Source organism: Nannizzia gypsea, genomic scaffold, assembly GCF_000150975.2.
Source record: "Nannizzia gypsea CBS 118893 supercont1.2 genomic scaffold, whole genome shotgun sequence".
Classification (NCBI taxonomy): domain Eukaryota; kingdom Fungi; phylum Ascomycota; class Eurotiomycetes; order Onygenales; family Arthrodermataceae; genus Nannizzia; species Nannizzia gypsea.
The window spans coordinates 1,672,727-1,700,302 of record NW_003345200.1 but is presented as its reverse complement, the minus strand read 5'-3'; the positions used below and the strand labels follow the sequence as shown (position 1 = coordinate 1,700,302).

Here is a 27,576-nt window from a genome sequence, read left to right as displayed (position 1 = left end):
CCGACCATTGAGCTTCTAGTGTATATTATATAACATCACTGTTGATAAGGGCTTGTATATAGTTATTCGGCTTTAATCGATAGCAGCCATAATGCCGAAAGCCATTGACCTGGTTCTCTACTTGCTTGTCACCAATACTCCGAATTCTAGACGGGTTTCTTTTAAAACGAAAGTGTCTCAAGTTCATTTTCGCTCTTCCTACATAGTGGTTTGCCTTCTCCAAAAAGAGCTTTTAGTCCGACATTAGAAGCTGTGTAGTTATAAGCGTGGCTAGTGTAGATAGATATTAATATTTCTATGGGGATGCACAGAATATCAGCTTCTGGGAATATACCAAACAACAGGCACTGCCACTACTAGAATCTAAATAATACCAGGCTGGTATAATGTCAAACTGGCTATACTACCTGGAAGAAGTGATGTTAAGCAGGCGTCAAAATGTAGAAATGTAGGAGTTTAAGAATGCGCCTAACTAACTAGTTATATTACCCGTTGATATTTTCTCGTATTGAGGCTAGATTCTGGCCTGAACAAACTTTGTCTTCTTGCCGCATCTGGTATCTGCAAGTATGTGATCTCCCTTATACTGTAACCCCCATCCTTGATCCCGGTATGACTTCTCGATTTAAGCAGATATTCTTTGACTCCAAAGGCTTTAAAACCAATTACTTTGGCACTTAATCCCCAATTGATGCCTGTATCTAGAATAAGGCAGATACCATTCCACTGTAGCGGGATCGGAACGTAAATAGATTTACACTCGCATATATCACACAAACAAACGCCCAGGCGCGCTTAAGACGTAACTAATTACTGGATAATCTCAGAAAAACGTCTAGGATGCAGAATATATCTAACCTCAAGATCAAAGTAGGTGTGTACGGATGACCTTAACTTAGTTGACGCCAAGATGATTATCAGCTTAATTCGGCTCAGGGCTGTCTTTATAAGATTGCCGAGCGCCCTCTGGTCTCCCTTCATTGTTACTACTGCTGATATCAAAGCGCTGTTGTCTGCCGCAGTTATTGGAGCCTCATCAATCTCACACTGTAATCGTAAGCTGTTTAGCTGAGAGGTGATCTCGTATAGCGCGAACATGCATTTCCAACATCATTTTCCGCATAATAGGTGGCACAGGGAAGTGGATATGCGAGCTCATGTATCATATGCTTGCCAATTTGCTAACCGGGATTCGATATCTAGGCATACAACAAAACAATCTTCCCTGGTTCATGAAATATATATAAGTAATGCTTCATCTGTAATGCATATGTGCAAATGCTAGCAGGTATCCAACAGTAAAAAGACCGCTGAGCTATAAGAAAACGAAGAGCCGAACGAAGAGTGGAACAGTAGAGGAATAGAAGGAAAAAGTCATGATATCATGCCTCATCAGTAGGCCGCTCTAGCTCATAAAATAATAGATAAACCTCCTTCTGCATGCTCAAGACATCGCTGGTCTTACACTCCCTGATTCTCTCGTCACTGATACGCCACCAACGTTCATTTGGCTTCTTCTTCCACCTAAACCTGGACGATGTTGATGGCCGTGATGAGTCCTGAGAAGGGGTAGGCGCCTTGATTCTTTTGGCGTTGCTTGAATTTCGCTTTGGTGAGAGAAGGTCCCCCGGTAGAGCTGAGTCTATGTGTCGCCTGATAGAAGATGAGGAGGTAGAGGGTGCCCCATCTGGTGCACCTGACTGAGTGTCTGATGTAGACTGTGACTGTGAGTGTGAACGAGGTGGCTGGGGAGATAGATGTGGTGCAGATGTCTGGGTTTGACCAGTTGCCGGCCGGGAGGGTATAGAAGATGTAGTAGTGGCGGTATCTGTAGCGGTGCCTCCTACAGCTGGGAGGGAGGATGTGGATGCGGTGGTAGATGGGGATGGGGAGACGGGAGATATGATTAAGGGTGTGATATCGTCTGTGGCTTGCTTTGAGGCCGAAGAGGATTTCATGCGTGGGCTGGGGAACGTAGATGGATTCTGACTCTGTGACCGGCTTTGAGCGTATGAACGAAAAACATCTGGCGTTGAAAAGGGAGCGTAGACATGGTTCCGTCTGAATGACTCGTAGTGGCCGCTGTTATGGCTTCCCTTGTGGCAGACGATGGCGAGTAGTTTGTACCATTTCTTCTCGAGGATCCCACCCAGGGCCAGACGCTCGGGGAATGAGACCTTGGCTGCATTCTTGGTAGAGAAAGCATGGTCAAATATTGATCTGGAGAGATGGATAGCAATCACCTTGGGGAACACTGTGATTCGCATGTGTTTTGCTATCTTGCGGCGAGGTACTTCTGACGAGCTAGGCATGACGACGCCCTCAGGAACCATTTCAGGGTCGTTTTCAATGGCATCCTTGAGAAGTGCTATTTCGTTATCCAGCAAATCCTGGGTCTTTTGGGACGATGCGCGAGATCTGGCCTTGACTTTCTGCTCAAGGGTATAGACGAGCTCGCATCTCTCGCAGCGGAAATCGTCTATGAATTCTGTCTTCAGCAGTCCATCGAAACAAGAGCTTAGAGTCGCCGAGCTCTTCTGGGGCACCTGCAGAGTCAAGTTGACGAAGGATGTCTGCTTCGGCTTGTATTTATACTTGCAGTGCTGGCACTCAATCTGGGATTCAAGCATTCCTTCGAGAGGGAAGCTATTCTCTAACTCGGCATCGGTATCGGATTCGGCATGGGCGAGCTCTATCATGGGCATGGGCATGGACACGGCAGCACTCGCAACTTCGCCATCGACCTCTTCCTTCGATGGCTCTCCAATTCCGTTGACCGGGGATAAGGGCGTCGAAGCAGCGGCCGCAAGCTTGTTCTGTAACGCTCGCTTCCTCGACCTCTCACCAGCATGATACTCATCACACAGCCGCTCAACCACGACCTGCAAAAACTCCTGCGCATCCTGCTGGTTCCTACTGATCCTCGTGCGGAAAGCAAGTTCCAGAGCAATCACAAAGGCCCTCGCAGATATCGTCTTCTTGTATATCGGCCGCTCATTCAGCCCGTCAAGCATATCCTTCAGCGCCCTCGTAACTGGCGCAAGCTGCAACTTCTGCACCTTCTCTGCATTCTCGCCGGCCCTGAGCTCTTCCGCCGGCGGCAATGCATCGTACACATCAGCGCCTTCGAGGTCTCGCTTATGCAGCTCGCGGATGAGGTATACTCGCAACTCGCCTAGGCCGGCCAGGGCCTGTAGAACAGAGTTGATAAAGCAGTCATTGGCCGGGTTGGACAGGCCAACGATGCCCTTCTTGCGCCCGCTAATGTTGGAGTCTTCGCCGTCAATCGTGAAATTGGGTCCGAACACGTAGAAGAGGGTGATGGCAGCTAGAGACGCCCCAGCAGCGTAGGCTGCTATCGTGGCTGGTTTCTCGGGCATAAAGAGTTTTGGGAGGACGGTTCGGACAGGAAGAGATGCAGGAGACAGGAGAAGTCGTTTCTTTTCTTTTAATCCATCATTCGACAAGGCAAGAAGCGAGCTGTGAGTCCCTCGAGCCCTGGCGCTCGTTCTTCGTTCGTTCGATCTGGCTTCGTCTTCTTCGTTTCTCCCCTGGTTGGCCGTGGAGGAGTTTGTCAGTCGGTCAAGTCAGCTTTTCCCCCGGCTGTTGCTCGGCTGCTGGGTTTGTCGCTCGGATTCTAGCGGAGGCCAGGGCCCATACGAGAGAGCGAGATGGAGATTGATTATGAGAGGCAGACGAGACGCTAGCCAGGAGATCGAGGATAGAGATCTTCGAGAGCGAGAAGAAGAAAATATGCCTGGTTATCGAGCTGAGCAGCAGCTGGTGAGTTTCTCCGTCCGGCCGTGGATGGTTTGGCCTGACTGACTCCGGTGTCGACAGTCACTGCTTCGTCTTCGTCGCTAACAAGATAGCCAGTTGAACAGGCAGACAAGAAGTCAGGAGTAGCTAGTCGAGCAAATAGTTATGCGACTAGTGATTCACCAGTATCCAGGGGCCGGCTATATAAGATGGAAGTCGCTGGGGGTTTGAGCATGGCAGAGACTGTACATATTTATATCAGGACATCTCCTGCCGGCCTGCAAGTGCGAGCAGCCATGCCCAGGGACGGAGTCGAGCATCGTGACTGCTCAGTAACTGACTAACAGCAGAGAGACACCGTAGAGCCAACAAAGCCAGCGTCATCGTCTACGTAGACCTAGTCTCCCCGGTCAGAGATCCAGGCAGAAGTGTTTTGAGTGCGCCGGCAGACAACTATATATATGTACCTAGCCTCGCAGGCATACGTAGCTGACCAGCATCTTGCTAGATAAACTAGTTCCTCCAGTTAATCGGTTAAAGAGATCATTGAACTCGGTAGATGTTAGGACCGTTATGTACATCCAACAGTCTCTCGGGTTCTCAAATAAAAATGAAGTATTCCGTCCATCCATTGCCGACTACCTAGTCAGTTATAACTATTTAGTTAACGCAGCTGGTGTTGGCCCCTTTGCATCTCATCCTGTTTGACCAGACCTCCTGCCTGCATCCGGCGCCGAGAGACGATTAAAACCACAATTCATGATAATAGGAAAAGGAAAGAAAGGTGGACAGATAGATGGCTGGAACATAATTAATCTTATCAGTCAGAAGGGAGGGCGTAAGAGATAGAAAGGTTGGTGCACCGATCCGTGGAGTGCTGCACAGTAGACAGGCTAATAGCTATCTACTGGCATCATATTGAGGCAAGTGACGAGCCATTTCACTTCCGGTGAGCATAAAAATACACCTGCTCCCAACTCCGTCGGAGCTGCGTGGAGTAGGCGTCTTCTTCTTCTGGGATGCTGCTGAGACTCTGCCGGACTTCTTGGGCCGGCCTGGTCCTCTCTTCGCAGCGTCGTTGCCAGCGCTTCCATTGACATTGCCGTTCTCTGTTGCGTCAGCAGCAGGAGCAGTAGTAACAGCAGTGACGGCCTCGTCTGTCTTCTCGACCTTTTGTTTCTTCTCGGCTGGTTCGCTGGACTCTGCCTTGGGCTCTTCATTTTCCTCTTTGGAGTCGGTGGTAGCTGCAGCGGGCTCGGTAGTAGACATGGCAGCATGGTCACGCTTCTGTCCAGTTTCCTTCTCTTCCTTGGAGACCTCAGGTTGCTCTTTGGTCTCTTCTATTGTTTCCTCTTTGGCCTCTCCCTTGGCCTCTTCTTTGGCTTCTTCATCAGCCTTGTCTTCGGCCGGTGCGGCTGGTTTTGTTTCTACCGCCGGCTTCTCGGTAATTTCAGCAGACTCCGGCTTTTCGTCACCATTAGCCGTGGCCTCAGGCTTGTCTGCATCCGTGCTGGTAGAAGTTATCTGTGCATCTGCGACCGGAGCCGAAGCTACAAGATGGCTGTTAGTTCGAAGCTGTAACTACATCTAACTAGCTATAGACCAGCCAATAACTAGCTGGCTGAGGAATAGTTAGGGTATAAAAATGCATACCAATGCTATCGTGGTTCGTCTGGTTAGTCGCAGACGCCTCGACTCCTTCACTCGACATGATCGAGACTGCGCGAGGATGCGCGGCGGTGGTGATGAGGTCGATCGGTAGTTGGTAATGTAACTAGTTCGGTGGATGGCGCACCGACGGGCAATTGGAGCTGTAGCTATACTGCGAGTACACAGACAAGAGCCAGAACGAGCTAGCTAGCTAGATGAGCAGCCAGGACGGAGACGAGCAGGATGAAGATGATAAGCAGGAGGATGGCGAGGGTGCGGATGGAGCGAAGTTGATGTTTGTTGTGTGGCAGGAGACCCAAAGTTGGCCGTTCACTCCTTCATCCCGGATCCATGTTTTTTTCGCCCTCGTCGGTTCAACAAGCTTGCGCTTCTTATTCTTCCCCAGACAAACATACAGGCATAACATAGCATACGGAGTGCATATACATACACAGCGTTCATACCCTGCAGACAGCGAGCCAACGAGCGGACGGCAAATACGAGACACTTCTTACTTGCATGGCCCATGCACTCCACTGCAGCGGCCGCCTGGCGATGTCGAACTCTGGGCCCTCGAGACCATAATCATTACAAGTAAAGTAGCTGGGAAAGTAGCTGGGAGACTGGAGTTGTTTTTATTGTTGGATTTTTTTTAGTTATTATTGATATTTTGGGGTGTTTTGCAGTCGGTTTTTGTATGTTTTATGTATAGGGATACATTAACCCAGTACGGAGTTGGGAGACGCCCAAGCATCAGGCATTATCGAGTAGCTATAAAGAGCTACTTCACATAGAACTTATTAAGGTACTGAGCACCAGGCTTCTCCGAAAGACAGCGGATCGGCAACGAGCTCCAACTTATCGCTGGTGGCGTTGGCTTAGTATATGGCTCGTCTATCGAAGTAGACGACGTCGACGCTGATGCCGACGAGGATGATGACGATGAAGAAGAAGGACTCTGGATGAATGGCCCCAGGGACCTGGCAGCGTTCGAAAGCCCAGAGACGACAGAGGCGTATTTGCCTCTCGTTGCCTAGATAGTGCTATGGTTAGTACACACTACTCCTCCACCTTTTCCTATATTGAAAGATACCAGCTTACACTCCCGTAGGGAGAATCATAGCACAGGGAGAAATATAGAACATCCCCCAGCGCTGTATTCCCCATTAAAGCCCGCATTTCTTCCTGTGAAAGCGAATAAAGCGTGGAGCCTGTCCCCTTGAAGCGAAATGAAACATCCCTGACTCGTTGGCTGGAGACCGGTACCTGCCAGCGAGCTGCTACCCATTCATGTAAGAAGGCATCTACTTCTTCCTGGGAAGCGGAAGGGGTTGGGAACATGGGCGGGCTCGATGATTTGGCCATGGCAGGGTGGCTGGTTGGGGTTGGCTGGCTAAAGGATAACTGGATGTGTTATTGGGTTGATTTATGGATGAATGTAGGCTTGTCGAGGAGACCGGAAGGCTGAGATAACATCTGGCCAGAGACAGCCATGATATGGTTGAGGGAAAGGGAAAGTAGGGGAAAAGGAGACAAGAGAATCCGGTAGAGGTTCTTATATATCATTGTATGAAAGAACACGTAGAAGGCGACATGCGGATGCGATCCTTGGTTCCAAAAAGGCGTGGGAAACGTAAGCTAGCCTAGCCGGCCGGGCTATGACATAAACGAGTTTGTATGGTTGTCTAACCTTGTAAGGTCCAGGTGGTAACTTCTACCTCTTTCTTTTTGTTTCGATACCTTCTCTGGTTGAAGATGTCGGTTTCCTCCAGTTGGTAGGTCGTTGGGTTGAATCGATATGAGGCATGGAGGAGGAGGTATGCTCCGGGCCATCTGTATATCGACGCAGACTTTGTATAGATTGAGCCTTCAAAGGGTACTCTGTACATGTAACAGTAGCCGTATTTAAGCTGAGTGGCAGCATTGCAGTCTTAGTAACAGACTACGGACGGCTTGCCACTGAGGCTGGAGGCATCTAGTCCATGTCCTGTGGAGTTGTCTTGGATGTGTAAAGGAGCCACAGGATAGGTTCTCGTAATAATAGCCCTGGAGATGATGAAATAACGGGACGGGTTGACCACTTGGTCGGGCTAGGAGCCTTGGATAAGCGATTGGAGCAAAGTAGCTCATGTGGGAGGAGCTGTTCATGTAAAGGATAACTTGGAAACAAGGTCACTCGCTGAAATAACTTGGTCACTTTGTTGTTGTTGCTGTAGTTGTTGCTGCTGCTGCTGCTGTTTTTCTGTAAAAGTAGCCTGAGGTGCCGTCTCATCCGGTAAGAGGCCCTTAGTGAAGCTGATAACCTCCGAGGCTGCAGCGTAGCTTTTCTGTTCTAGGCACAACGAAGCTAGCCGGAAAGAAAGATGGAGCAAGCGTTCGATATTATCGCGATCTGACCTTTTATAGCGTCGTATGTATTCGAGTGCGGACCTGACACTAGGCTCAGTCGGGTGATAGACGGGCAAGAAGGCGGCCCAGAGCCGGTTTGGAAGTAAGAGACAAAGGGAGTAGAAAGCGTTGAACAGCTCTGGCCGGATCTTTTCTACAGCTGTGGCATGCTCTGGAGCTGATATCCACTGGGCAAGGTAGTACGCCGTGGGACGGAAAGGGTATGTAGGCACTGCCTGGCTGCCTGGCTCAGCTATCTCGCATCTCCAGGAGGCGTCTGAAGCTCGAATAAAGAAACCAAGCGCATCGTTGATGCCGCCTCTGCCGTACTTGACTTCAGCTGCAGCGTACTCGTACATGATGTTGAACTCGAGGAAGCTCCCGTCGTCGGCGTGTTTGGGTTGCCTGTGGGCCGGGCGGTAGGCCCTGGCAAGCTGCAGCCAGTCCAGCACGGCACGATGGCGACCCTCAGCGGCCAGATAGGGCATGGCCAGCGCCATGGTGTGTCTGTTGCCAAAGAACCGCTTCTTGGACTCGGTATCTGCCGCCAGGAACCAGGCGAGAATGCGTGGACCGCATCCGGACTTCTTCATAGCCCTACGCCCTTCTTCACCAGACAGGCTGCGCAGAGACGACCTGTGGGCCTTGAGACAGTCATGCAGCAGCTGGCTGTCTGCTCTTCCGAAGGCCATGGCATCGTCCAGTGCTCCCAGCGGGTCATCTTGTATCTGCTTGCCGTTCCGTATATCGCGAGCACCCAGCGTCGACGGCATCGTATTGAACAGGGGATGCTCCAGGATCGAGCTTAGATGTTTCTCCGTAGCCGTCGGCTGCGTCCCGATTTTGCTGCCGCCCTTGCTGGCCTCATCTGGCGTAGTGCTGGTGGTGGTGGTGGTGGTGGTGGTGTTTAGCGAACTGACGGGCGGGTGCTTGCTGTCGAGATGCCGCCGGAAGGACGAGGTGAGCAGGTTGAGCAGCTGCTGCGACTCGCGGGAAGTCTTTGGCAGCGGCGGATGGATCTTCCTCGCCAGCGAAGTGAAGTATCTCTTCATCGTCATGGTCCCGTCCTTTTTGTAGATGCCTTGCACTGTCTTGTTCGGTAGTGATTCGGTAGTGATGTCGTCGTCGTCGTCTTTCTGTCAACGTCTCAGGGCGAGTTCAGCATTACCGCCAGCTCTTCCGGCTTCAACGATTCAACGATTCGCTTCCCTCGTATCCTTCTGTCTCTTCGCCCGCGGTCTTGCTGCTGATATCGTCTTTCGTTTGCATCCGCATCTGCAGCTCGCCGTCTCGCTTACGGAAGAAAGCTTCTCCGTGTCCATCGCGAAACTCGCCTCAAAGCAAACGAAATCGTCCAGGCAAAAGAAAGACTCCCAAGTCGCTTTTTCAATATCTCCATTCTTCAGCTTCATCTTCTTTCTTTCTCTTCTACTCACACGCTGCAGTTGCCATTCTGCTCTGAATCCTCCATCTTGCTCCTCTGTCCGCCGCTTGGTTGCGAGAGGTTGTGCTTCGTCTCTGCCCCCAGGCTGATTGTTGGCCGTCGAAAATTCTCCCTCACACGACCTGCAGCATCTCCTGCAGTCCCTCGACTCTCACGCCCCTTCGTGACGCTCTGATCTTCTTTACATCACTCCCTTAGCTATGTCTGAGGTGCAGTCAAGGCCGTCTGCCTCGCGTGGGCGCGGCTCAGCGCGTGGTGGACGGGGTGGCCACATCTCCAGAGCAGGCCGGGGCGGCGCCAGGTCGACAGCGGCAGCGAAGCCTGCTACAGCCAGCCAGGAGGCCGCTGCTGATGCCTCGTACGAAGACGAAGGAGAGATTGGCCAGCTGAAGAAGAAGCACGCCGGCAGCCTGTCGACGATAAAGGAGCTCTTCGCAGACTGGACGGACGAGGACCTGGTTTTTGCCCTCGAGGACGCCAATGGTGACCTGGAGGTGGCCATTGAACGCATCACAGAAGGTTGGCCTTTGTTTGCATTTCCTTGTCCCTCCCATTTGTACGGCTATGCCTGGACGGCCCGTCTCTTACTGACCGTTATCTGATAGGAAACGTCTCCCAGTGGGGTGAGGTAAAGAAAAAGACATCTGATCGCACCCGGCCAAAGGCCTCCTCCAAGGAGGCTACCCAGTCCAGCAGCGGAGACCAGAACATCCCTTCATCAAGACCAGGACGCGGACGCGGAGGATTCGACCCGCGTGGCCGTGGTCGTGGTGACCGTGGACGTGCTAGCCGTGGTGGAAGAGCCGGTTCCCATACCGTTCTCCAACCTTCCCCAGCCAACGGCACTACTTCGAACCCGCCTGCTGCAGACGGTTGGGATTCTAGCCCAGCAGTAGAGCCCCAGGCGGGCGTTGAGACCTCTGCTGCCGAATCCAAGCCTCCTCAGCCGGAATGGAACAACGTCCAGGAGACTCCCAAGGCTGCTGGAGACCAGTCGACCCAGAAGAGCAGTTTGATCCCCGAGGGCTCCAAACGAGGATGGGCCAGTTTGTTTGCGAAGCCAGCTCCGGAACCCGTCAAGGAACCCCCATTGCCCACTGCCCCAAGTGCTCCTGAGAAGCCTGCCGAAGCTCCTGTCGAGCCCAGTATCCCCGAACCTGCTACTACTTCTACTACTACCGCCGCCGCACCTGAACCAGAACCTCTCTCTAATGACCAAGAAGAAGAAGAAGAAGAACATGACGAACCGCCACCACAACCACAACAACCAGCAGCCGTCCCTACGCAACCACAACCTGTACCTGTACCTGTACCAAAACCCGTCGAACAGCCTAGACCCGTAATCCCGCAACAACCACCAGCTCCTCCATCTGTATCTGTCCCTGTCGAACCTGAAGTCCCTGCTCAACCTGACACTGAATCTCCTGCTGATGTCGAAAAGGAATCTGTTCCTCAACAGAAGCAACAGCAACAACCTCAAGCCCGCACCCCCGCTACCTCCTATGCCTATCCAAAGGGTCCCGCAACCAGTGCTGCTCGCGGACCAAACTTCCAACGCCGTGTTATGGAACAGCAAGAAGCTGTTGTCATGCCCGGAAACCACGCCGTTGACCGTGCTGCCGTCCAATTTGGTAGCATGGGCCTAAACGGATCTACTGATGATGTTAACATTGATGAAGAACGAGAAGAACCAGAAACCCGCCCTCAGCCTCCTCAACACTCCCCCGTTGCTCCCCGTGCCTCTCTTCCTCCCTCAACAAGACCTGTTGCCGTACCTGAAACTACCGCCACCGCTCCTCGACCTGCTCCGGGCCTTCCCCCAGCCCCTGTAGCCTCTGCCGACACTCCATTCAACGACTTCTCTCGATACGGTGATGCTCAAAAGCCGTACGATATCTTCAACCAACAGGCTGATCAACAGGCTCAGCAGCCACAGAGCCAGGAACCCTTCTCCAACCAAGGAATCCCATCTCAACCTGCTGCTGTCACCACTGCTGCCGACTACTCTGCCTTCTACGGAGCTGACCAATCCCGCAACCCATACTACTACAGTGCATATGGCCAGCCTCAGGATCCTGCCGCCAGCCAGCGTGCCGGTGCTGGATTCGCAGCCAGCGGCGCCGAGTCACAGCCTCAGGTGCCCGCCTCGCAGCCTCCAGGCCGTTATGCGCATGCTGAAGCTCCTAACAGTGGCCAGAACACTCCCCAGCCCGTCGTTCCGGGCCAGGTGCAGTCTGCCCAGCAGCCATCGCACCACATGCCACAGAGCCAGGGAGCGCATGCTGGATTCAACTACGGTTACCCTTACTACACTAACCCTCACTATCCCAACGCATACATGAACCAGATGACCCAGCATCAGCAACACCAGTATGGCCGCAACCGCCCAATGTACGATGATGCTCGCCGATATGAGGAGCAGCAGCAGCAACAGCAACAACAGCAGCAGCAGCACTATCTCCCTCATCAGTCCCAGTATGCTTACGGCACCCAGTACGCACCTTACGGCAAAGGTGGAATGTACAACCAACAGCCTCAGCAACACGGATTCGGCTATGATTCTACCCCGGCCAACACTGCTGCCTTTAACCAGACCGCGGCTCCTCAGCGTGACTCCGCCACCTACGGACGAGCTGGCTCTGCCCAGCCTGCTGATGGTCAACAGCAACAGTCCACCGGCTCCAATGCATTCAGTGGCATTCCCGATGTCTTTGGTCGAACCCAGTCTGGCTTTGGCCAGAACCAGTCAATCCCTTCCCAACAGCCAACCAACGCTGACGAGACTGGCAGTTCCAAAGCCTATGATTCCTCGAAGACCGGTGGCCCATCCCCATCCGTCTCGCATGTCAACCGCCCTGGCTCTGCGGCTAACAATGCACCACACCAACCTGCCACTACCGGGCAACCCGGCCTTCCCCCCGTCCCCGCCGCCCAGCAAGCCAACCAGCAAGCCTTTGGCGGTTACCCTCACCTCAACCAGCAGTATGGCGGCCTAGGAGGTCTGGGTGCTCACCAAGCCGGTACCTCTCACCAGGCCACAGCTTACAACAACTATGGTGCTGGATTTGGCAGCAACTACTACAACAACAACGGCCGTGGCGGCGGTTGGGGTGGAAACTATGGCCACTAAGCATCATTAAGAAAACCACCGCACAAATTGATCCTTATGCCATGCTATGTCTTTAACTACCTAGGGAAACGTCTGCAACCACAAAAGCAAAAACTACGAAAAAAAAAAAAAACGAAGAGAAACGAAAAGAATGAAAAACGACTTAAATGGAAAAGAAATAACTATGGGCACTGGTGGAACCTTTTTTTACTATTATTTCTGTTTTTTTCCTCTCTTGCTCTCGCACACTTGCATACCTAACTCAACTCCGTACTTGATTCTGCGCTGACTTGACCTGAAACCTTTCACTTATCTCTTTTTGCGATTGGGGAATGGGGAAATGGGATTGTTGCTATTTCTATTACTTTTTATTCCTGTTTCTCTATTTATTATTTTTCTTTGTTACTCTTACGCGATGCCTATAACCGTTTCCTCCGCTTCCTCTCTTACTTTCATCTTCTCTTTGCCATTTTCCTGGGAGCCCTGACTGTGAATGTCTCTTTTCCTCTTCTTCTCTCTTAAACCAATCAAAGGATGTTTCTGTTTTCAAGTTCTACCTGCCTGCATTATGGGCTCCTTTCATTCAAATCAATATTGAGATTGCTTTTCAAGGGTGTTTTGCCAAGGGGATGCAATTTGCGTGCATCCCTACGGACAGACACTTCCATCAGTTCAAAATTGGCTTTGGCTTCTTCCATGCATTCCGGTATGGTACTATGGTACCGCTGGGCTTGTCTACGTGCTTTAATCCTCATTTCTACGCGTTTTTCTTTACCCAGGGGTTCGGCTGCTAATAATTCATCCATCTACCTAATCGACTTGAACGGAACGGAGAACAGGGAAAGAAAGGGGAAGAAAAGAAAGATCAATTCCCAGGCGTCAATCGTTTCATGCAGAGGGAAAGGGAAAGAAAAGGAAAAAGGAAAAGAAATTGTCTTGTGGTATCATTTTGGTATCCCCCTAATTGTCGAGTTGAGTCGTTATATCAGTCAGCTATCAGTGATCAAAACTGTCCTGACTTGTACCATCACCCCCATATGATATCTTGCCCTAATCGCACTGTTGTTGTTTTCATTCGTTTCTCTTGTATCCTGATAACCCTTTAGTTACATGGCTTGCATTCAATTTGCTGCATCTTTAGGCATTGAGAATCGAGAATCAAGTTGACCTTTTCCACACTCTCCGTACAGCACCAGCATTGATAGATGGCATCTCAGCAGCATCGACTCCAAGTCGAGTTCGACTGGCTTACGTCGTCCTCAACAAACCCAGCCTTGTTGTAAATAGACCGCCGATGGGTCCCAGGGATTCAGATTTAACTAACTAGTGTTGCAGATACGAGAATTTTTATCTAGCCACATCGCCAGCCTCAGCCGCATCAAGCGTGTTTGACGCTTACGACAGCAACGTGCGTGGACTTGTTCTTCGGCGTATCTCGATCCTTCGGGGGGAACAGCCCGTTCGACACCCAAGACTCCGTTAGCTAGTCAAACAAGGGCGAAGCTTTCAGCCCTCTGTCGGACAAGGGAGATCTCGAAGGCCACGCCGGATTGGTTCGCATTCCTCGCATCTAGCCCCAGTTGTTAGAAGATTTTTCTTATGTGGGCTTCCAGGGAATCACTGATTCCCGAATTAGAAACGTATTCGTTTATATCAGATTTCATACAGATAGACGGGGCATAATAGATGCTATTATGCTGGATGGGGAAGATGTATATATTCATCTTCATTCCGCCGTGTCGTGGCCTAGAGTTATCTCTAAATACCCGTTCAATCTCCCATATACCTAATCATTAAAGACATTCACAATGTCTCGGTGCGAAGGAATTGATTTCATTCACGACGAGGATGTGGTATGGCAGTACTGTCCAACACTTGCTCCGGCAATTGTCTTTGCAGTTCTCTTCTCCCTTACCACGGGAGCACACATTATACAAGCCTTTGTGTTCAGGAAGGTGAGCAAGCCCATTCAATTGCTATCGCATTGGCGTTGCAAAAATGACTAACTCGCTTTCTTATAGCCGTTCTCATGGGTGCTCCTTGTTGGCGCTGTATGGGAAGCCATTGCCTATGCTCTACGCGCAGCTGGTACAACAGACCTATATCAAAAGGGGTTCGGTGTACCCCATCACGTCCTCGTCGCCCTTGCTCCGCTGTGGATAAACGCATATGTCTACATGGTTCTCGGGCGGATGGTGCACTTTTTTCTCCCTGATAAGAGATGCTTTGGTATCTCGGCCAGGAAATTAACGGTCATTTTCGTTTGTTTGGATGTCCTCGCCTTCCTCACGCAGGGCGGCTCAACTAGTCTTTTGAATTCTGATACTCCAAATACTGTGAGGATTGGAATTAATGTTTGTAAGTTTACCTCTTATATCTGCAAATGTGGTCAATCCTCTAACATAGGTATAGATATGGGAGGCATTGGCCTCCAGGAACTATTCGTCCTGATATTCTTTGGCCTTGCGGTTCGATTTCAGTACAAGATGACCAAGGTCGAACATGCAGAGGGTGCTGGTCGTCCATGGAGGCCCCTTTTGTACACTGTCTATGCGTCACTTGTTATGATCACCGTCAGAATCATCTATCGATTGGTTGAGTACTCAGGAGGCCTTTATTCTGCCCTTGCTAGGAACGAAGCAGTCTTTTACGCCCTCGATGCAACGCCCATGTTCATAGCCTTGTTTGCGCTAAACATTTTCCATCCCGGTAGATTCCTCGTCGGACCTGGAAGTGAGTTTGACAAGAAGCCGAAGAAGGATAAGAAGCGCAGGAACAAGAACAAGTCGAGGAGTGGCAAGTGGATACTGGACGACGATGGTCAGGGGAACTTCGAGGAGTTGACTCTGGATGAACGGGAACGAGGACGGGAGCGGGTATGACTTGTATGATTATCATTTGCTTGATCTCGTGAAATATGTTTGGTACCCTCAATGATGATATATGAAAAAAAAAGACATAAAAGTCTGCTGTCTGTTCATTGTACCGCGCTCTCTCTTCTCTTTCTAATGCTATAATAGAATCAATAGACAGAAAAAACTCATGAGCATAATAATAATAACCCTACAACAGCTCCCGCAGCCATGGAATGCAATTAGAGCAGGGGCAAAACCAATGGGGAAAATAGAAGGCATCGAAGCTTTATTATGCAATGCAAGGGGAGAAAAATAAAGAATGGTTCGTCATGATTCATGTTGAAAGGGGGTCAACCTTCTTAAGGGTAGAATCATTTGGCGGCAGGCGGGCTCACAGCAAGCCCGACTCCCTTCGCGGAATCGGCGTGATAAGGAGACTTTGCATCCTTGGCTCGATCAGAGTTAAATCTCCAGACACCACCGGTCTTGTCGGAATCGATGAAGCTAGATGCTGATGAGCCATCAGTTCCAAAGCCAACCGTCTTTAGTAGCTTTTTGAAAGTGGTGTTTTCTTCATTTTCACCATTGCTGCCGTCTAAATCGATGCGGCTGAAAAACCGTCTTTCCCACTCCCGCTTTTCCTCAACTTCGATCTTCCGGAGCTCTCTTTGCGCATTCTCGATCTTTGATTTAGCTATTGATAGAGCGTCCATGTCTCCCTTTTCAACTGCAGCGGCAACGTCTTTCCATGCCCGTCTGGACTCGTAAATGTCCTGTTCTTCAATAGGAGCAATGGTCAAAGGGGTGGTCTTAGACTTCTTGACTTCGAACTTGTCAATCTCCTTCTTGGTTGAAGCGTCCTTGATGCTGAAGGAATCCGACCACTGGCCATCGACAGTGTATAGGGGGCGCTTTTCGCCTTCACTTTGCTTGTAGAGGATAGCGGAAAAGCTGTTCTTTTTGCCGCTAAGCCAGCCACGGCCAGAGTAGTCAATCTTGGCCATGTATCCTGTAGAACTAGTGATATAAGTGGATTTGTTGAGCTCAACGAAAGGAGTTCCATAGATCAAAGACTCGATGTGCAGCGATGGCAGTGAGATGAGGTACGTCTCTCTTTCAGTGGAGCCGGGGGTCGGGAAGGACAAAAGGGCATGGCCTATTTGCTTCACATTGATGGTATTTGAGAAGGATGCCTTTTGAGCATTATATCCTTGTAGCTATTCATCAGACGATCACACGTTAGCAAACATCATACCAATACTCTGTTTATAGTGAGGTAGCTAACCTGGACACCGTGCTTTTGATTTTCGATAGCGTAAGCAGTAACCGGAGGATGATGGCTATAGCAGGTGACGTTAGCAAAAATGAAAATACTAAGTCCCAGTAATCTCACTGGAGGTATCTGCATACTTCACTTGTTCACTGAACAGCAGTGTATCGCCGACATCTTTATCAGCCCATTTCCCTATATATAGCTCACCCAGAAACGGGTTTAATGGCTTCTTTTCACTCCCTAGCTTCTCGCTTCGACTGCAGTATTGCTGGTGTAAAGTACTGAGGAACCACTTCAAAACCAACATGGCACGTTTCTGAGGGTCCTGCTCGCGTGACGGGGCAACGAGCAGGGCCGGGTGCTCAGCCCAGTACGCAGAGAACTCGACCAGGGAGGTAGACGAAATGATAAACGGAGGCGCTGTAAGGGAAGATAAATCGCCGTTAAATGAAGCAATAGACTAATATATTTCTGTCAGAATAACTGAGCCCCTATATGGGTATTGCAACTGGACAGGCGGGGGAACTCACCTTGAGGAAAGTAGCCCAAGACCCCTTGCTTGACGCAGGAACGCCAGAGCCTACATCCTTTGAAGACGACATGATTCAGTACCGCTGGACAAGACTGCTGTTCTTTTCTGCTGAAACTCGAGGACGAAGATGGAGTCAGAGATGAAATGAACGAGCAAGTCAAAGAAAAGGAACTTTGGCCCCGGATCGTTTTATATCGATGCTTACCTAATTACTCCATGTGGAGCAAAAAAAGAAGAAATCGCAAAAAAAATGGATCTACGTCATAATTTCTTGGCGACTATACCGTATCTGGACTGGGAGGTGATCGGGTCCCTGATGATGTAATCAAGAAAATCCATCTTTTAATGTTGTTCTATTGATAAAGAAAGAATAGGAAGAACGACCAGAGCAGCGACGGTGAAGAAGAATTTTTGACAACGTGATTAATTGAGATAATATAAGCCAGTCCAAGGTTGCCCCAGTAACTCGAGCTCTAGTTGAATGCACAGTTCCTATCATGCAAAAAGATCCCCCAAAGGTAAGAAAAAAAGAAAGGCTATGTTACAAATGGTACGTATTCATGGCTTTTTTAGATCCGTCTCCCGTGTGGACCTCTTGGTGAGCTGCGGCAGTTGTTGCCTGAATCCTATGCGTTTGGACGATAGCCGCCTACGTGGTTCAGTTAGTGGAATTGTGGCTGTGCAGGGAGGATGCAGGGATTCTGTTGTAACATACCATACTGATGGTACTGGTGTGAACCAAGACCAGTTTGTTGTGGTGGTCGAAGCTGCGACACATTCGATGGCAGTTCAATCTGACGGAGGAGATTTACCATCATCTCAGGAGAAAATCTGGTTGCATCGTATGTAGAGGCTGGAGGGATAATGCTTAGAAGGTACACGACATCCCTTGGTAACGGTCCTGCTGAAGGTGGTGGCTGCTGCGGCTGTTTCGCCCTGGCGGCGGTCAGGCCACCACCAGAGCCATTGGACTGGAGTCGTTTCTGCTGCTCGCGTCTTCCGGCAGCCCCTTTCAGCGGGGATTCGGCGCGGATGAATTTTCGCGGCCGGTTTGATTCGTCACCATACTCGTCAAGGGGGAAGGATCGTTTAGGAGAGTGCGTGTTGCTGGTTGGATGGCGGAGAGAAGGTGAGCCGGGCCGGGAACTGGGTTCCTCGAGGGATGCAATGGTTCTAGGCTTTAGCTGGCTTGGTGATAGGATCGGCTGGAAGGTGGTAGGGTCAAAAGACGGGGCGGAAAATCGATGGGCAAACTGCTTCAGAGAAGGATCCTCGGGGAATAGCTCTCTCATCCGAGACTCCAAGTTATTTATCTGTATCAGATCTCCATATCGGGATTCATATTCATGCAAAAAGGCGAAAATGGGCTTTGCCTTCGCAACGTTCTTCGGATTCGAGGCAAGTCTTCGAACAGTGGTTTCAAATACTGCTCGTGCATCTGTAAAATGCAAGTTAGTTGGAAATTGTTTTCATGGACATGAAGGGAAAGCTAACGTACTCGTAATATCATTAATGTCGATTAGGTGTTTTAGATACTCCAAAGCAAACACTTCATCTTCTGGGAAGAGCTTTGCTCCTCTTTCAAAAATTTTGGTTGCAGCAGGGTCCTTGTAACAGTGGTATTCCAATAAGGCACTGGCAATATAAACATCACTGGTGATACGCCCACGCTTACGAGCATCAGCAAATATCTGGCGGGATCCGGCTATCTCACCAGGCTTGCCTTTGCCTTGAATACGGCGCATTGCTCTCATCAACGCAATCCAGACAAAGGAGATGGCCTTGGATAGAACACCGACTTTCGCGGCATAGTCTTTCTTGATCGACTCGATCTCCTTCGCTTTAGTGCTTTCTTGGGTTGGCGGGTTATCTGTTTCGTCTTCATCGTCGTCATTTTCGATCTGGGTGGGCTGCTCAGGTTCTGTTTGTGTAGCTTGTTCCTCAAGCTTGGCAATATCCGTCGCCTCCTGAGCTCGTACCTGTGTTATTAATTCATAAAGTGCATCAAGCAACTTGTCGTAAGGTTCCCTGACTCGGGCACCACGTTTCTTGGGGTCCTGTTCTGAAGCCGTGGATAACTCAAGTCTATCCGCGCGTTTAAAGGCAAGAAGACAACTCTCTGGGTTCGCTTCTATTCCTTGTTTTAAAAAGTCGTTTCCTTCGGTCTCCATGTTGTTCTGGAAACAGAAATCCGCGGTATCAAAAAACACTTCTGGCACAAATCGTAACGCCATAAGTGCTTGCTTATGGACGTAGAGGACTCGTTGTTTGTAGCTAGCCAAGTCTTCTTCCTTGAGAACCAGAGGGTCATCCTTCTCCCACTGTATCCAACGTTTCCAGATTTCAACTTGCTTGGAAAAAGAAAAGTCTCCCTCGTACCCCTGGGCTGGGGGTAGATGGGGGAGTGATGACCTGACAAGATCCTTGGTGATGTTTTGAAGTTCGGTATAAGAGCTTCTCGCCGTCATGTACGAGGGAGATTTATCTTGTATGAATTTGCGTCCCTAAGCTGCTGGTTAGCAGATGCCTAAGAACCCCTATCAGCCTCGAGTATGCTACTTACAGTCAGCTTGTTAAGGCCCATCTCAAACTGATCATACTCTTTCCAAAGAGTATTGACTGCCTGCGTAGGAACACAAATCGCTCGCTGGTAGGCTTTTCTCAGCAGATCCATCTTCTGCTGATCTTGCCAGCCAGAACCTCCAATGTTGCCAGGTCCTGAGCGAAGGAATTGGATATAATCAACCCAAATGTTACCTGAGTCCTTGTCAATACCAATGTGTTGTAGTGCAAGATCATAGGCCGACGTAATAGTGCGCCGTGCATCACCGGTTGAATCGGTGGTCAAGTTATTACGACGACGCACATAATCCAAATACAACGACCATAGTTGAACATTAGGAATAGATAAAAGACATTTTGTAAATATCTGCTCCAGCTTGTACAGTTCGTTATTATCAGACTCCATGGTGGCGTATTCAACCCATTGCTCAGCCTAGTAAAATGTTAGAAATGATTCTTGATACAGTTGCAATGAATGAAGATAAGGCTAGGATAACAACATACAGCTGATGGAAAGACTTTGAAAAACCTCTCATAAACCTGCCGGGCGCTATCAAGCTTGTTTCTGCTGCGGTGTTCGCTAATTAACTCCAGCCATGCATCCGTATCGCCACGAGGATCGGCCTGTATCCTATCCTCCAGGATGCCAACTCGGTCATGCGGCAGACGGGTCCTCGAAACGGCGGCAGCAACTGGCGGCGTCGAAGGTAAAGAGCTGTTGGCGGACTGAATAGCGGATCGTCCTGGGGTTTTTGATTCTCCTTGCATTGGTTTAAGCGTGCTATCGTTTTGCACAGAATGAGCAACTTGGGAATCAGAAGCAGGAAGATTAATGGAAACATGTGGAGTGTTTTGATCTGAGGCAATATTTTGCTGCTGTACATGGAAATGTGAAACAGGTTCATTTATATTTTCAGAAAGAGAGCGCTGAGACATGTCTGCAGAAGTAGATATTGAATCCTGAACTTGAGCTGATAAGGCCGCAGCTGGCGGTTCATACTCTGCGTCCCCTCCATCTTCATCACCTGTTGATCCCTCCTCAAAGACACCAATCTGGGATATTGTGGTAGAGCCTTTGGGCTCTGTTCCAGGCGCGGTAAGCGAAAGGGCCGGATCATTGTTGTTATAGGACTCCCCAGGCAGCCTTTCGGGCAAATTCGCGCCTGGAGCAGGGGTCGAGGTGGAAGAGTTGGCAAAAGGAGACATATGAGGAATCGTAGTGTAATTTGAAGCTGCTATATTTGCAGGAAACTGCTCTTGAATTGTTTCAGAGGGATCATAGTCATCCGAGTCTGAGCCAGCTACGGCATCAGCATCTGTTTTCAAAGCTTCAGACTGCAAATATCCTTGTTCAGCTCCCTCCTCCGCCATTTTTGCTCTCTATTAAATAGCAAACGGGTATTCGGCTGTCCCTTTTATTTTTTTATCCTGTTCTCTATCTGGAGAAGCAGTAAACGGTTCCGTTAGCCAGGTGTGAACAAAGTGGAATATAACCATAAGCGCTCTCTACCGACCTTTAGGAGGTAAAAAATGACACCCTCTCCCGGCTGATAGCGCAAAAGGCGTACACCAACGTAGAAGAAGAGAGTCTACCCGCTTTTCGTGGGAAGTTGGCCTGGTTGTTTTGGTGAAAACTTCAGCAAGCTTGCAAGCGTCTTTTCCAGGTGTTGTTAAGAAAAAGCTCGGAGGTTGTTTCCTTACAGAGTCACGTGATATATGGACAAAGGCGCTTGGGAGGGTGAAAGCCGGCTGAGACCAGGGACAGTGGGCGCAGGACAAAGACACAAAGCAAATCGCAGGCAGTTCACATCTCACTTGGATCTCCTATGATAGCTATCAATAAAGAAGATAATACTAGCTGCCTGTACCACCTCTTCCTTCCATGCGCCACCAATTTTTGTATATCACGTGATATACACCATTCCTTACCTAATCCTTCTGTTACTAAGCAAAACGCGACCTTTTAGTTTTGTTAAATTGATTTTCCGCGTCACGTCGAGGGAAGAAGGAAAGAAAAGAAAACCAGAGCGAGCGATTCCCCACCACAGCACACGCAGCAAGAGCGCAACGAGATACCCTGACCTGGAGAGACAGCAGTCGGCTTCTGTCTTCGAGCTAGCGTGACGGAGCGGTTTACCCCTTTGACTTGACTTGGGATTGTACAATTACAGCGATGTCGGTGGTTTCGTTGCTTGGTGTGCGGGTGGTGAACAACCCGGCCCCCTTTACCGCCCCTTACGAGTTCGAGATCACATTCGAGTGTCTGGAACAACTACAAAAAGGTACGATGATCTCTTTGGAGCGATAATAAACAATACCTTGGGCTGTGTTCTAACTGGTTTCATTTCTAGATCTGGAATGGAAACTGACCTACGTCGGTTCTGCGACTTCGTAAGTCTGAACCTAGAGAAAGGCGACAGTGGGAGAGAAAGCACGTCTGACCGGTTAAGGTCTGAGTATGACCAGGAGCTGGACTCGTTATTAGTTGGCCCAATTCCAGTTGGTGTCAACAAGTTTATATTCGAGGCCGATCCTCCAGACTTAAAGAGAATACCCACATCCGAAATTCTGGGAGTCACAGTCATTCTCCTTACCTGCAGCTACGATGGCAGAGAATTCGTTCGAGTTGGATACTACGTGAATAATGAATACGACTCGGAAGAGTTGAATGCAGAGCCACCCACCAAACCGATAATTGAGAGAGTTGTACGCAATGTACTGGCAAAGAAGCCTCGAGTCACGCGGTTTGCAATCAAATGGTGAGTTTTTGCTGACCTTTTTTTCTTACATCCAATCCTATTTAATGCCTAGTCACTAATACGCTATGGTTGAAAATAGGGATTCTGAGGACTCTGCGCCTGCAGAGTATCCCCCAGACCAACCAGATGTAGACGCCCTTGATGATGACGGAACAGGTTACGGTGCTGAGGAGGTAGAGCTCCAGGCCGCACTTGAGAAGGAGCTGGAAGAGTTGGACAGAGAAGAAGCGAACAATGATGGCATGGAAATTGAGGGCCCTGCCGCCGACGAGGGCAATGCTGATGAAGACGATGATGATGCCGGCAGTGAAGATCTGGAAGAAGAGAGCAGCGAGAGCGAGGACGAGGGCGACGGCGATGAAGATGTCGAAATGGGTGACGGGGACGCCGCCGACAACAACCAGGCTGATCCCAAGGCCGCCGAAGCCCAGCAACACTCCGAAGTCATGGTACACTGACCAAGCATAGATGTATCTATGTTGGCACCGACAGCGATACCAAATTTGATACGGCGAACCATCACATTGGTTACGAATGCATGCTCGTTTAATGATTTGAGAGACGTCTTTCCCTTCCTCTTTTGCACTATATAACTGCTATATCCCATTTTATCGCGCTACCATAAAATATCATGGTCGTTTCCTAGCTCTAATCTCAATGTGGATGTTCATATAGCGTTAGAGATGAAAGAAACAATTATCAACCCAACAGCCGAGTTTTTGGTAATGCATGCAGTAATACGCGGTGCCTAGTTAGTTTCTATCACGACCGAAGGGGCGGCTTGAGGCTAGTAGAGCCGAGGCACGAAGGAGGGGCGCGCCACTTGAAAGAGAACCATCATTTGCAGGCAACTTATTTTACATATACTTACAACATTTTGGCTTGTATAATTTTATTGCCGCTAGGAACTAATACAAAATCTAACTGGAGCCGGGAGGGTACTTTTATTTGACAAGTTCTATCCTATATTCACTTTGGGGTTCTCTCACACGCTATGGCTGACACAAATACGCCCGCGCCGGCAGAGAAAGAAGCCAAACTGGTCGCTGAAGCCCAGCCATCAAAGCCCGAGGAAGTCACAAAAAAGCCGCCTACACAGGGGGAAGAGGAAGAATCAGACTGGGAAGAGCTTGACGGTAAGCGCGTCTGTTTATATGCTTGATTGGCTACATTTATAAATTTGGAGTATTCGGTGGTGCTGACCATTTGGTAGATGTGCTGGATGACTTCTCTGCGGCAAAGAATACCTCCCAACCTACACAAGATAAAACAATACCGGAGTCTCAGGGGAAACAAGCGGATTTAAATCCAGAACTATCAACCGCTGACCAGGATGCGCTATTAAAACAACTAGAGGCTGGGATGGCTGAATTGATGGGCAATCTCCCCACAGATGCGAGCGGGCAGACCAAAGATGGAGACTCTTCAAAGGAGAAGATAAGCGATATACCAGGGATGCCGCAATTTCCAGGAAACGAAGACTGGAATGCGCTTACTGAAGAGCTGGAGAAGAAAGGGTTTACAATGGCAGATGTGATGAAGCTTATGATGGGCGAAGAGTTGATGACAGGCGGTGAAGGCATCCCTGGGATAGACGGTTCAACAGATACAGGTAAACCATCAAGCACGGAAAAGCAGCCATCACCACCCTCGACGAAGAAGGGAGAGGATAACTTCCAAGACACGATTCAGAAGACGATGGAACGAATGCAAGAGTCGGGTGACAAAGCTACTGCCGAAGTCAACGAAAGCGGAAATGATGATATGTTGATGCAGATTCTCAAGGCAATGGAAAGCAGTGGCTTTGCTGGCGCTGGCGAAGGGGACGATGGGAACCTAGACAAGCTTTTCATGGGGATCATGGAACAATTGTCAAATAAGGAAATGTTGTATGAGCCTTTGAAGGAGCTTGATGACAAGTTTGGCCCTTGGTTGAAAGAGAACAAGGATAAGGCAGGGAAGGAAGACCTGGAGAGATATGAATTGCAGGCTTCTTTGGTATCCGATATCGTCAAGAAGTTTGAAGAGAAGAATTTCTCAGATGATAAACCCGAGGACAGAGCTTATATCTGGGATAAGATGCAAAAGGTACGTAGAACCGTTATTGTTGTAGCTGCATACCGTTCTAACATATTCTCTAGATGCAATCCGCTGGAAGCCCTCCAGACGATCTCATATCAGGTCCATTTATGGACGAATCCAAACTCCAGGCACTTGGTCAAGACGGGTGCGCGCAGCAATGATTATAATACCCCCCTTCCCAGTAGTGTCCATTTGTGCTACATTTTGCCCTCATATATCCAAATCCGTCAGTGTACTGTACATAAAATTAAACCCCCTCGTCAGCGATCACCATGGTTTATTTCCCAAGGTTGTAGGAAATGGGATAAGACAGTAGCTGCCCGTTTCGACACGCATTTTCAAACAATAGCTTTGATACATGTGAATGTTGCAAAGCTAAGTCTAGATATGTCACCGAAAACCAAGAAGGAATCTGCGTCCATCTTGAACGTAGGAGGTTCGGTATATGAATATAACCACAGGATATGGATGGCCATAATCCCACAAACATATCATGACAACAGAAAGCGCTTCAGGCCCGTTGGTAACTTGGACCGAGGGCACACTACCATTACCGCGACAGCGCCAATCCGAAATGAACAAAGGAAAATTTCCGTGGATATCAAAAATTGCTTCAAGAACCCGACATGTCCATCTGATGCTGAGATTGGGACTCAATCTGATCAATTAGATCAACTAAAAGCCCATCTTCTTCCATGTCACCGTAGAGGATATCACTATTTAGTGGCGCTTCAGCAGTATTGCTATCCGGCATATCTTCAACTAGTCCCATGTATTCATTCTCCTCCTGGGCGATGAAATCTTCCAGGAGTGACTCGTCGATATCTACATAAATAAATTAGACTTGTGTCAAAGGAGAATCGTAAGGAGCACCGTAGTCTCACCTTCATCTTGCCCATGAAGATAAATGTCTACATCTTCATCACCTTCGTCCTCTTCTATATTATCAAGTTGAGGTCCTGACCTCGCCATCTCCTCCTCAAATTGTTTCCTCTGCTCCAAGAAATCACTTCTCTGAATCTGGTCACTCCGCGCCTCAAATTGATCTGATTGACGGCTGCGTTTGACTTTGTTCAGAAAGGTATCTCGCCGAGACTCTCTGGATTGCCGCTCCGCCACCCGCGCAGCAGGACGGGCTATAGTTGCCGCATATCGTCGAGCAAAACGTGAATTGGATGCTGACTGTAGGGAGCCAGGACCCGGCGGAGAGGATAGGGAGAACGTGAAGGGAGTCGAGTCGAGCTGATTTGTACTTGAATGGCTTCTACTGTCTGGTGATAGGGGAGTATTCTGGTCCGACATAGGGCATGCAGGTGTGGTGCCGAATTGACAAAAAGGCTGGGGAATGGCTGGTTGTGAGAAGGCGAACATGTTGCAGCTTAAATAAAATTTCACTCTGTCATAGGCGGAAATTAAAAAAAAGAGGCCTGCAGAGAAGTATTTTCATGTACTTGTAGTATTCTAATAAAAAAGAAGATGATAAGTGGTAGCTGAATGCTGCTGGGCTTTGGCGTCTTTAATATTAGACGTTCTGACGCGCTCTTCCCATTTTCCATTTCGCGTCCTTATCAGATGGGCGATAAGTGTAACACGTGACTGATTAGTACATTTATATTACGTAATATGACGACATCGGTGCCAAAGATGCAATTATTGATATCATTTGATTACATCTATTAATTGAGCTCCGTGAATGGACGATAAGCTTATAGGGCTGGCAAAGGTTCATTCTCCAGCAGCTATATCAGTGTCAGTGATATATCTGAAGCCAAGCAATCGCCCTGGTAAACCCTGTCGGCTTCAATGGCGGGTTTGTAGTACGCTCTGGGAATTGGGAGTGTAAGGTCCTCACTTAGGGTAAGAGAGCATCCAGTGGCTTGGGGAAATAGTCCAGATCAAGCGATAGAAAGCTATTTTCTCGTCTGATCCCGTTGTAGCGTGGACGCCCTGGCTTTCATCCAGCAATCAGCCGGGGAGTTATACTATATGGAAGAACAGTTACCCATGAGGTCAGACATCATCCAACTCATCATCATCCAGAACAAGTCTTTCGAGCTTCTCGTCGCTAGCCCAGTCGACTCCACTGGCAGCGATAGAAGCACTGACTATGCGCTTCATGCGCGTCCACTGTGCCTTTTTCTGCTTGTTCTCGGATATTAAGCTATTTAGTTCCTCTTTCAGCTCCTGGTCAGGTATCTCCTCATCTGCCGACTTCTCATTCCTAGTAAGTTTAAGCAGAGATTGAACCAGCTCCTGATTCTGCTTGATGCTTTGGATATTGGAGACTTCGGCATTTGATAGTTCTCGGATACAGGTAGTATGTGTTGTCAAGATATTCTCATAGGCGAGTGATAGAATATCTCGCTTGTTGATGAGCTGAAGAAGGGCCCTATCAGATCCGTAAGCTAAATGAAGTTTCTAGGTAGAAAGGGCAGCCAGACTTGTCAAGCGGTGATGAAGGCGCTGAGTGAACTGCTTGTAGGCTAGGCTCAGTCATGAGGACACTTTCTACCACCTTTCTCTGGACTGAGAGCCTTGCCCTGACTTCGAGTAGTTCGCGCTCTGCCTCTGCCAGTTTCGCGTCAACGTCATCCACTTCCGTATCTTCAGGGAGCTCTGCGCGATTAACCCATTAGTATCTGTACTCAGGTAGAGCGATATTAGTCACAAGCAAGCGTACGGTGGTTCAGCAGTGCTTCTTCCAGCTTCTGCTCGAAGATACGGTCGTAGAGCTCTAAGATCTCTGTTTCTTTCTGGGAGAATGAGAAGCTGTCCGCAGTTTCATCTTGAGTCGCAATGTTCAAAAGAGCCCTTGTCGGCGCCTCCAAGCTCGCCATCCCGTCTTTGTTACTCTGAGCCATGGACTCTTCACCTCTGTTTCATCTTATCCGAAGAGTAAATAATAAAACTGAGCTCTTGATTGATCTCACCAGCGCGGTTCTTGTCTCAGCTAGCTGACCGACTTGAACCACCGCCTCATCACGTGGAAGAAGGCGACGGGAACTGCGATGCTCAAATCCAACGTCACCTTGACCGTCAACTTCAGCTTCTTCTTCCTCCTCGTCGTTATTGAACCTTTTTAAGACTTCTTCCTGACCGTGTGAGATCGCGTGAAAGCTTACGGCGGGTTTAAATAGACCTGACCAGCCTTGTGGTTGTTTCT

The 27,576-nt window shown here is 49.2% G+C and overlaps 12 protein-coding genes across 12 annotated transcripts; 4 read left to right on the top strand and 8 right to left on the bottom strand.

Annotated features, from left to right (window-relative positions):
- Positions 1 to 1,382: 1,382 nt before the first annotated feature.
- On the bottom strand, positions 1,383 to 3,380 carry MGYG_02652 (hypothetical protein; the record flags this gene model as incomplete). Its single annotated transcript, XM_003175075.1, has 1 exon — positions 1,383 to 3,380. The coding sequence occupies one exon, from the start codon at positions 3,378 to 3,380 to the stop codon at positions 1,383 to 1,385; it is 1,998 nt and encodes a 665-aa protein (XP_003175123.1).
- Positions 3,381 to 4,659: 1,279 nt separating this feature from the next.
- Positions 4,660 to 5,470, bottom strand: MGYG_02651 (hypothetical protein; the record flags this gene model as incomplete). The annotated part of the gene is made up of 2 exons (XM_003175074.1): positions 4,660 to 5,309; positions 5,413 to 5,470. 2 exons carry the CDS (start codon positions 5,468 to 5,470, stop codon positions 4,660 to 4,662), a joined length of 708 nt encoding a protein of 235 aa, XP_003175122.1.
- Positions 5,471 to 6,190: 720 nt separating this feature from the next.
- Positions 6,191 to 6,774, bottom strand: MGYG_08994 (hypothetical protein; the record flags this gene model as incomplete). Its single annotated transcript, XM_003175073.1, has 2 exons — positions 6,191 to 6,442; positions 6,511 to 6,774. The coding sequence occupies 2 exons, from the start codon at positions 6,772 to 6,774 to the stop codon at positions 6,191 to 6,193; spliced, it is 516 nt and encodes a 171-aa protein (XP_003175121.1).
- A 779-nt stretch (positions 6,775 to 7,553) lies between these two features.
- On the bottom strand, positions 7,554 to 8,855 carry MGYG_08993 (hypothetical protein; the record flags this gene model as incomplete). Its single annotated transcript, XM_003175072.1, has 1 exon — positions 7,554 to 8,855. The coding sequence occupies one exon, from the start codon at positions 8,853 to 8,855 to the stop codon at positions 7,554 to 7,556; it is 1,302 nt and encodes a 433-aa protein (XP_003175120.1).
- Positions 8,856 to 9,441: 586 nt separating this feature from the next.
- MGYG_02649 (hypothetical protein) lies at positions 9,442 to 12,371 on the top strand (the record flags this gene model as incomplete). Its single annotated transcript, XM_003175071.1, has 2 exons — positions 9,442 to 9,760; positions 9,847 to 12,371. The coding sequence occupies 2 exons, from the start codon at positions 9,442 to 9,444 to the stop codon at positions 12,369 to 12,371; spliced, it is 2,844 nt and encodes a 947-aa protein (XP_003175119.1).
- Positions 12,372 to 14,158: 1,787 nt separating this feature from the next.
- On the top strand, positions 14,159 to 15,232 carry MGYG_02648 (RTA1 domain-containing protein; the record flags this gene model as incomplete). Its single annotated transcript, XM_003175070.1, has 3 exons — positions 14,159 to 14,305; positions 14,372 to 14,708; positions 14,763 to 15,232. 3 exons carry the CDS (start codon positions 14,159 to 14,161, stop codon positions 15,230 to 15,232), a joined length of 954 nt encoding a protein of 317 aa, XP_003175118.1.
- Positions 15,233 to 15,576: 344 nt separating this feature from the next.
- Positions 15,577 to 17,080, bottom strand: MGYG_02647 (KES1; the record flags this gene model as incomplete). The annotated part of the gene is made up of 4 exons (XM_003175069.1): positions 15,577 to 16,422; positions 16,491 to 16,545; positions 16,616 to 16,938; positions 17,009 to 17,080. 4 exons carry the CDS (start codon positions 17,078 to 17,080, stop codon positions 15,577 to 15,579), a joined length of 1,296 nt encoding a protein of 431 aa, XP_003175117.1.
- Positions 17,081 to 17,672: 592 nt separating this feature from the next.
- MGYG_02646 (mRNA 3'-end-processing protein rna14) lies at positions 17,673 to 20,943 on the bottom strand (the record flags this gene model as incomplete). Its single annotated transcript, XM_003175068.1, has 4 exons — positions 17,673 to 18,448; positions 18,509 to 19,514; positions 19,574 to 20,005; positions 20,077 to 20,943. 4 exons carry the CDS (start codon positions 20,941 to 20,943, stop codon positions 17,673 to 17,675), a joined length of 3,081 nt encoding a protein of 1,026 aa, XP_003175116.1.
- An 802-nt stretch (positions 20,944 to 21,745) lies between these two features.
- On the top strand, positions 21,746 to 22,789 carry MGYG_02645 (histone chaperone asf1; the record flags this gene model as incomplete). Its single annotated transcript, XM_003175067.1, has 4 exons — positions 21,746 to 21,854; positions 21,924 to 21,963; positions 22,023 to 22,331; positions 22,411 to 22,789. 4 exons carry the CDS (start codon positions 21,746 to 21,748, stop codon positions 22,787 to 22,789), a joined length of 837 nt encoding a protein of 278 aa, XP_003175115.1.
- Positions 22,790 to 23,325: 536 nt separating this feature from the next.
- On the top strand, positions 23,326 to 24,574 carry MGYG_02644 (farnesylated protein PEX19; the record flags this gene model as incomplete). The annotated part of the gene is made up of 3 exons (XM_003175066.1): positions 23,326 to 23,467; positions 23,545 to 24,419; positions 24,473 to 24,574. The coding sequence occupies 3 exons, from the start codon at positions 23,326 to 23,328 to the stop codon at positions 24,572 to 24,574; spliced, it is 1,119 nt and encodes a 372-aa protein (XP_003175114.1).
- A 452-nt stretch (positions 24,575 to 25,026) lies between these two features.
- On the bottom strand, positions 25,027 to 25,784 carry MGYG_02643 (hypothetical protein; the record flags this gene model as incomplete). Its single annotated transcript, XM_003175065.1, has 2 exons — positions 25,027 to 25,238; positions 25,298 to 25,784. The coding sequence occupies 2 exons, from the start codon at positions 25,782 to 25,784 to the stop codon at positions 25,027 to 25,029; spliced, it is 699 nt and encodes a 232-aa protein (XP_003175113.1).
- A 639-nt stretch (positions 25,785 to 26,423) lies between these two features.
- On the bottom strand, positions 26,424 to 27,274 carry MGYG_02642 (hypothetical protein; the record flags this gene model as incomplete). The annotated part of the gene is made up of 3 exons (XM_003175064.1): positions 26,424 to 26,802; positions 26,855 to 27,029; positions 27,094 to 27,274. The coding sequence occupies 3 exons, from the start codon at positions 27,272 to 27,274 to the stop codon at positions 26,424 to 26,426; spliced, it is 735 nt and encodes a 244-aa protein (XP_003175112.1).
- Positions 27,275 to 27,576: the final 302 nt, after the last annotated feature.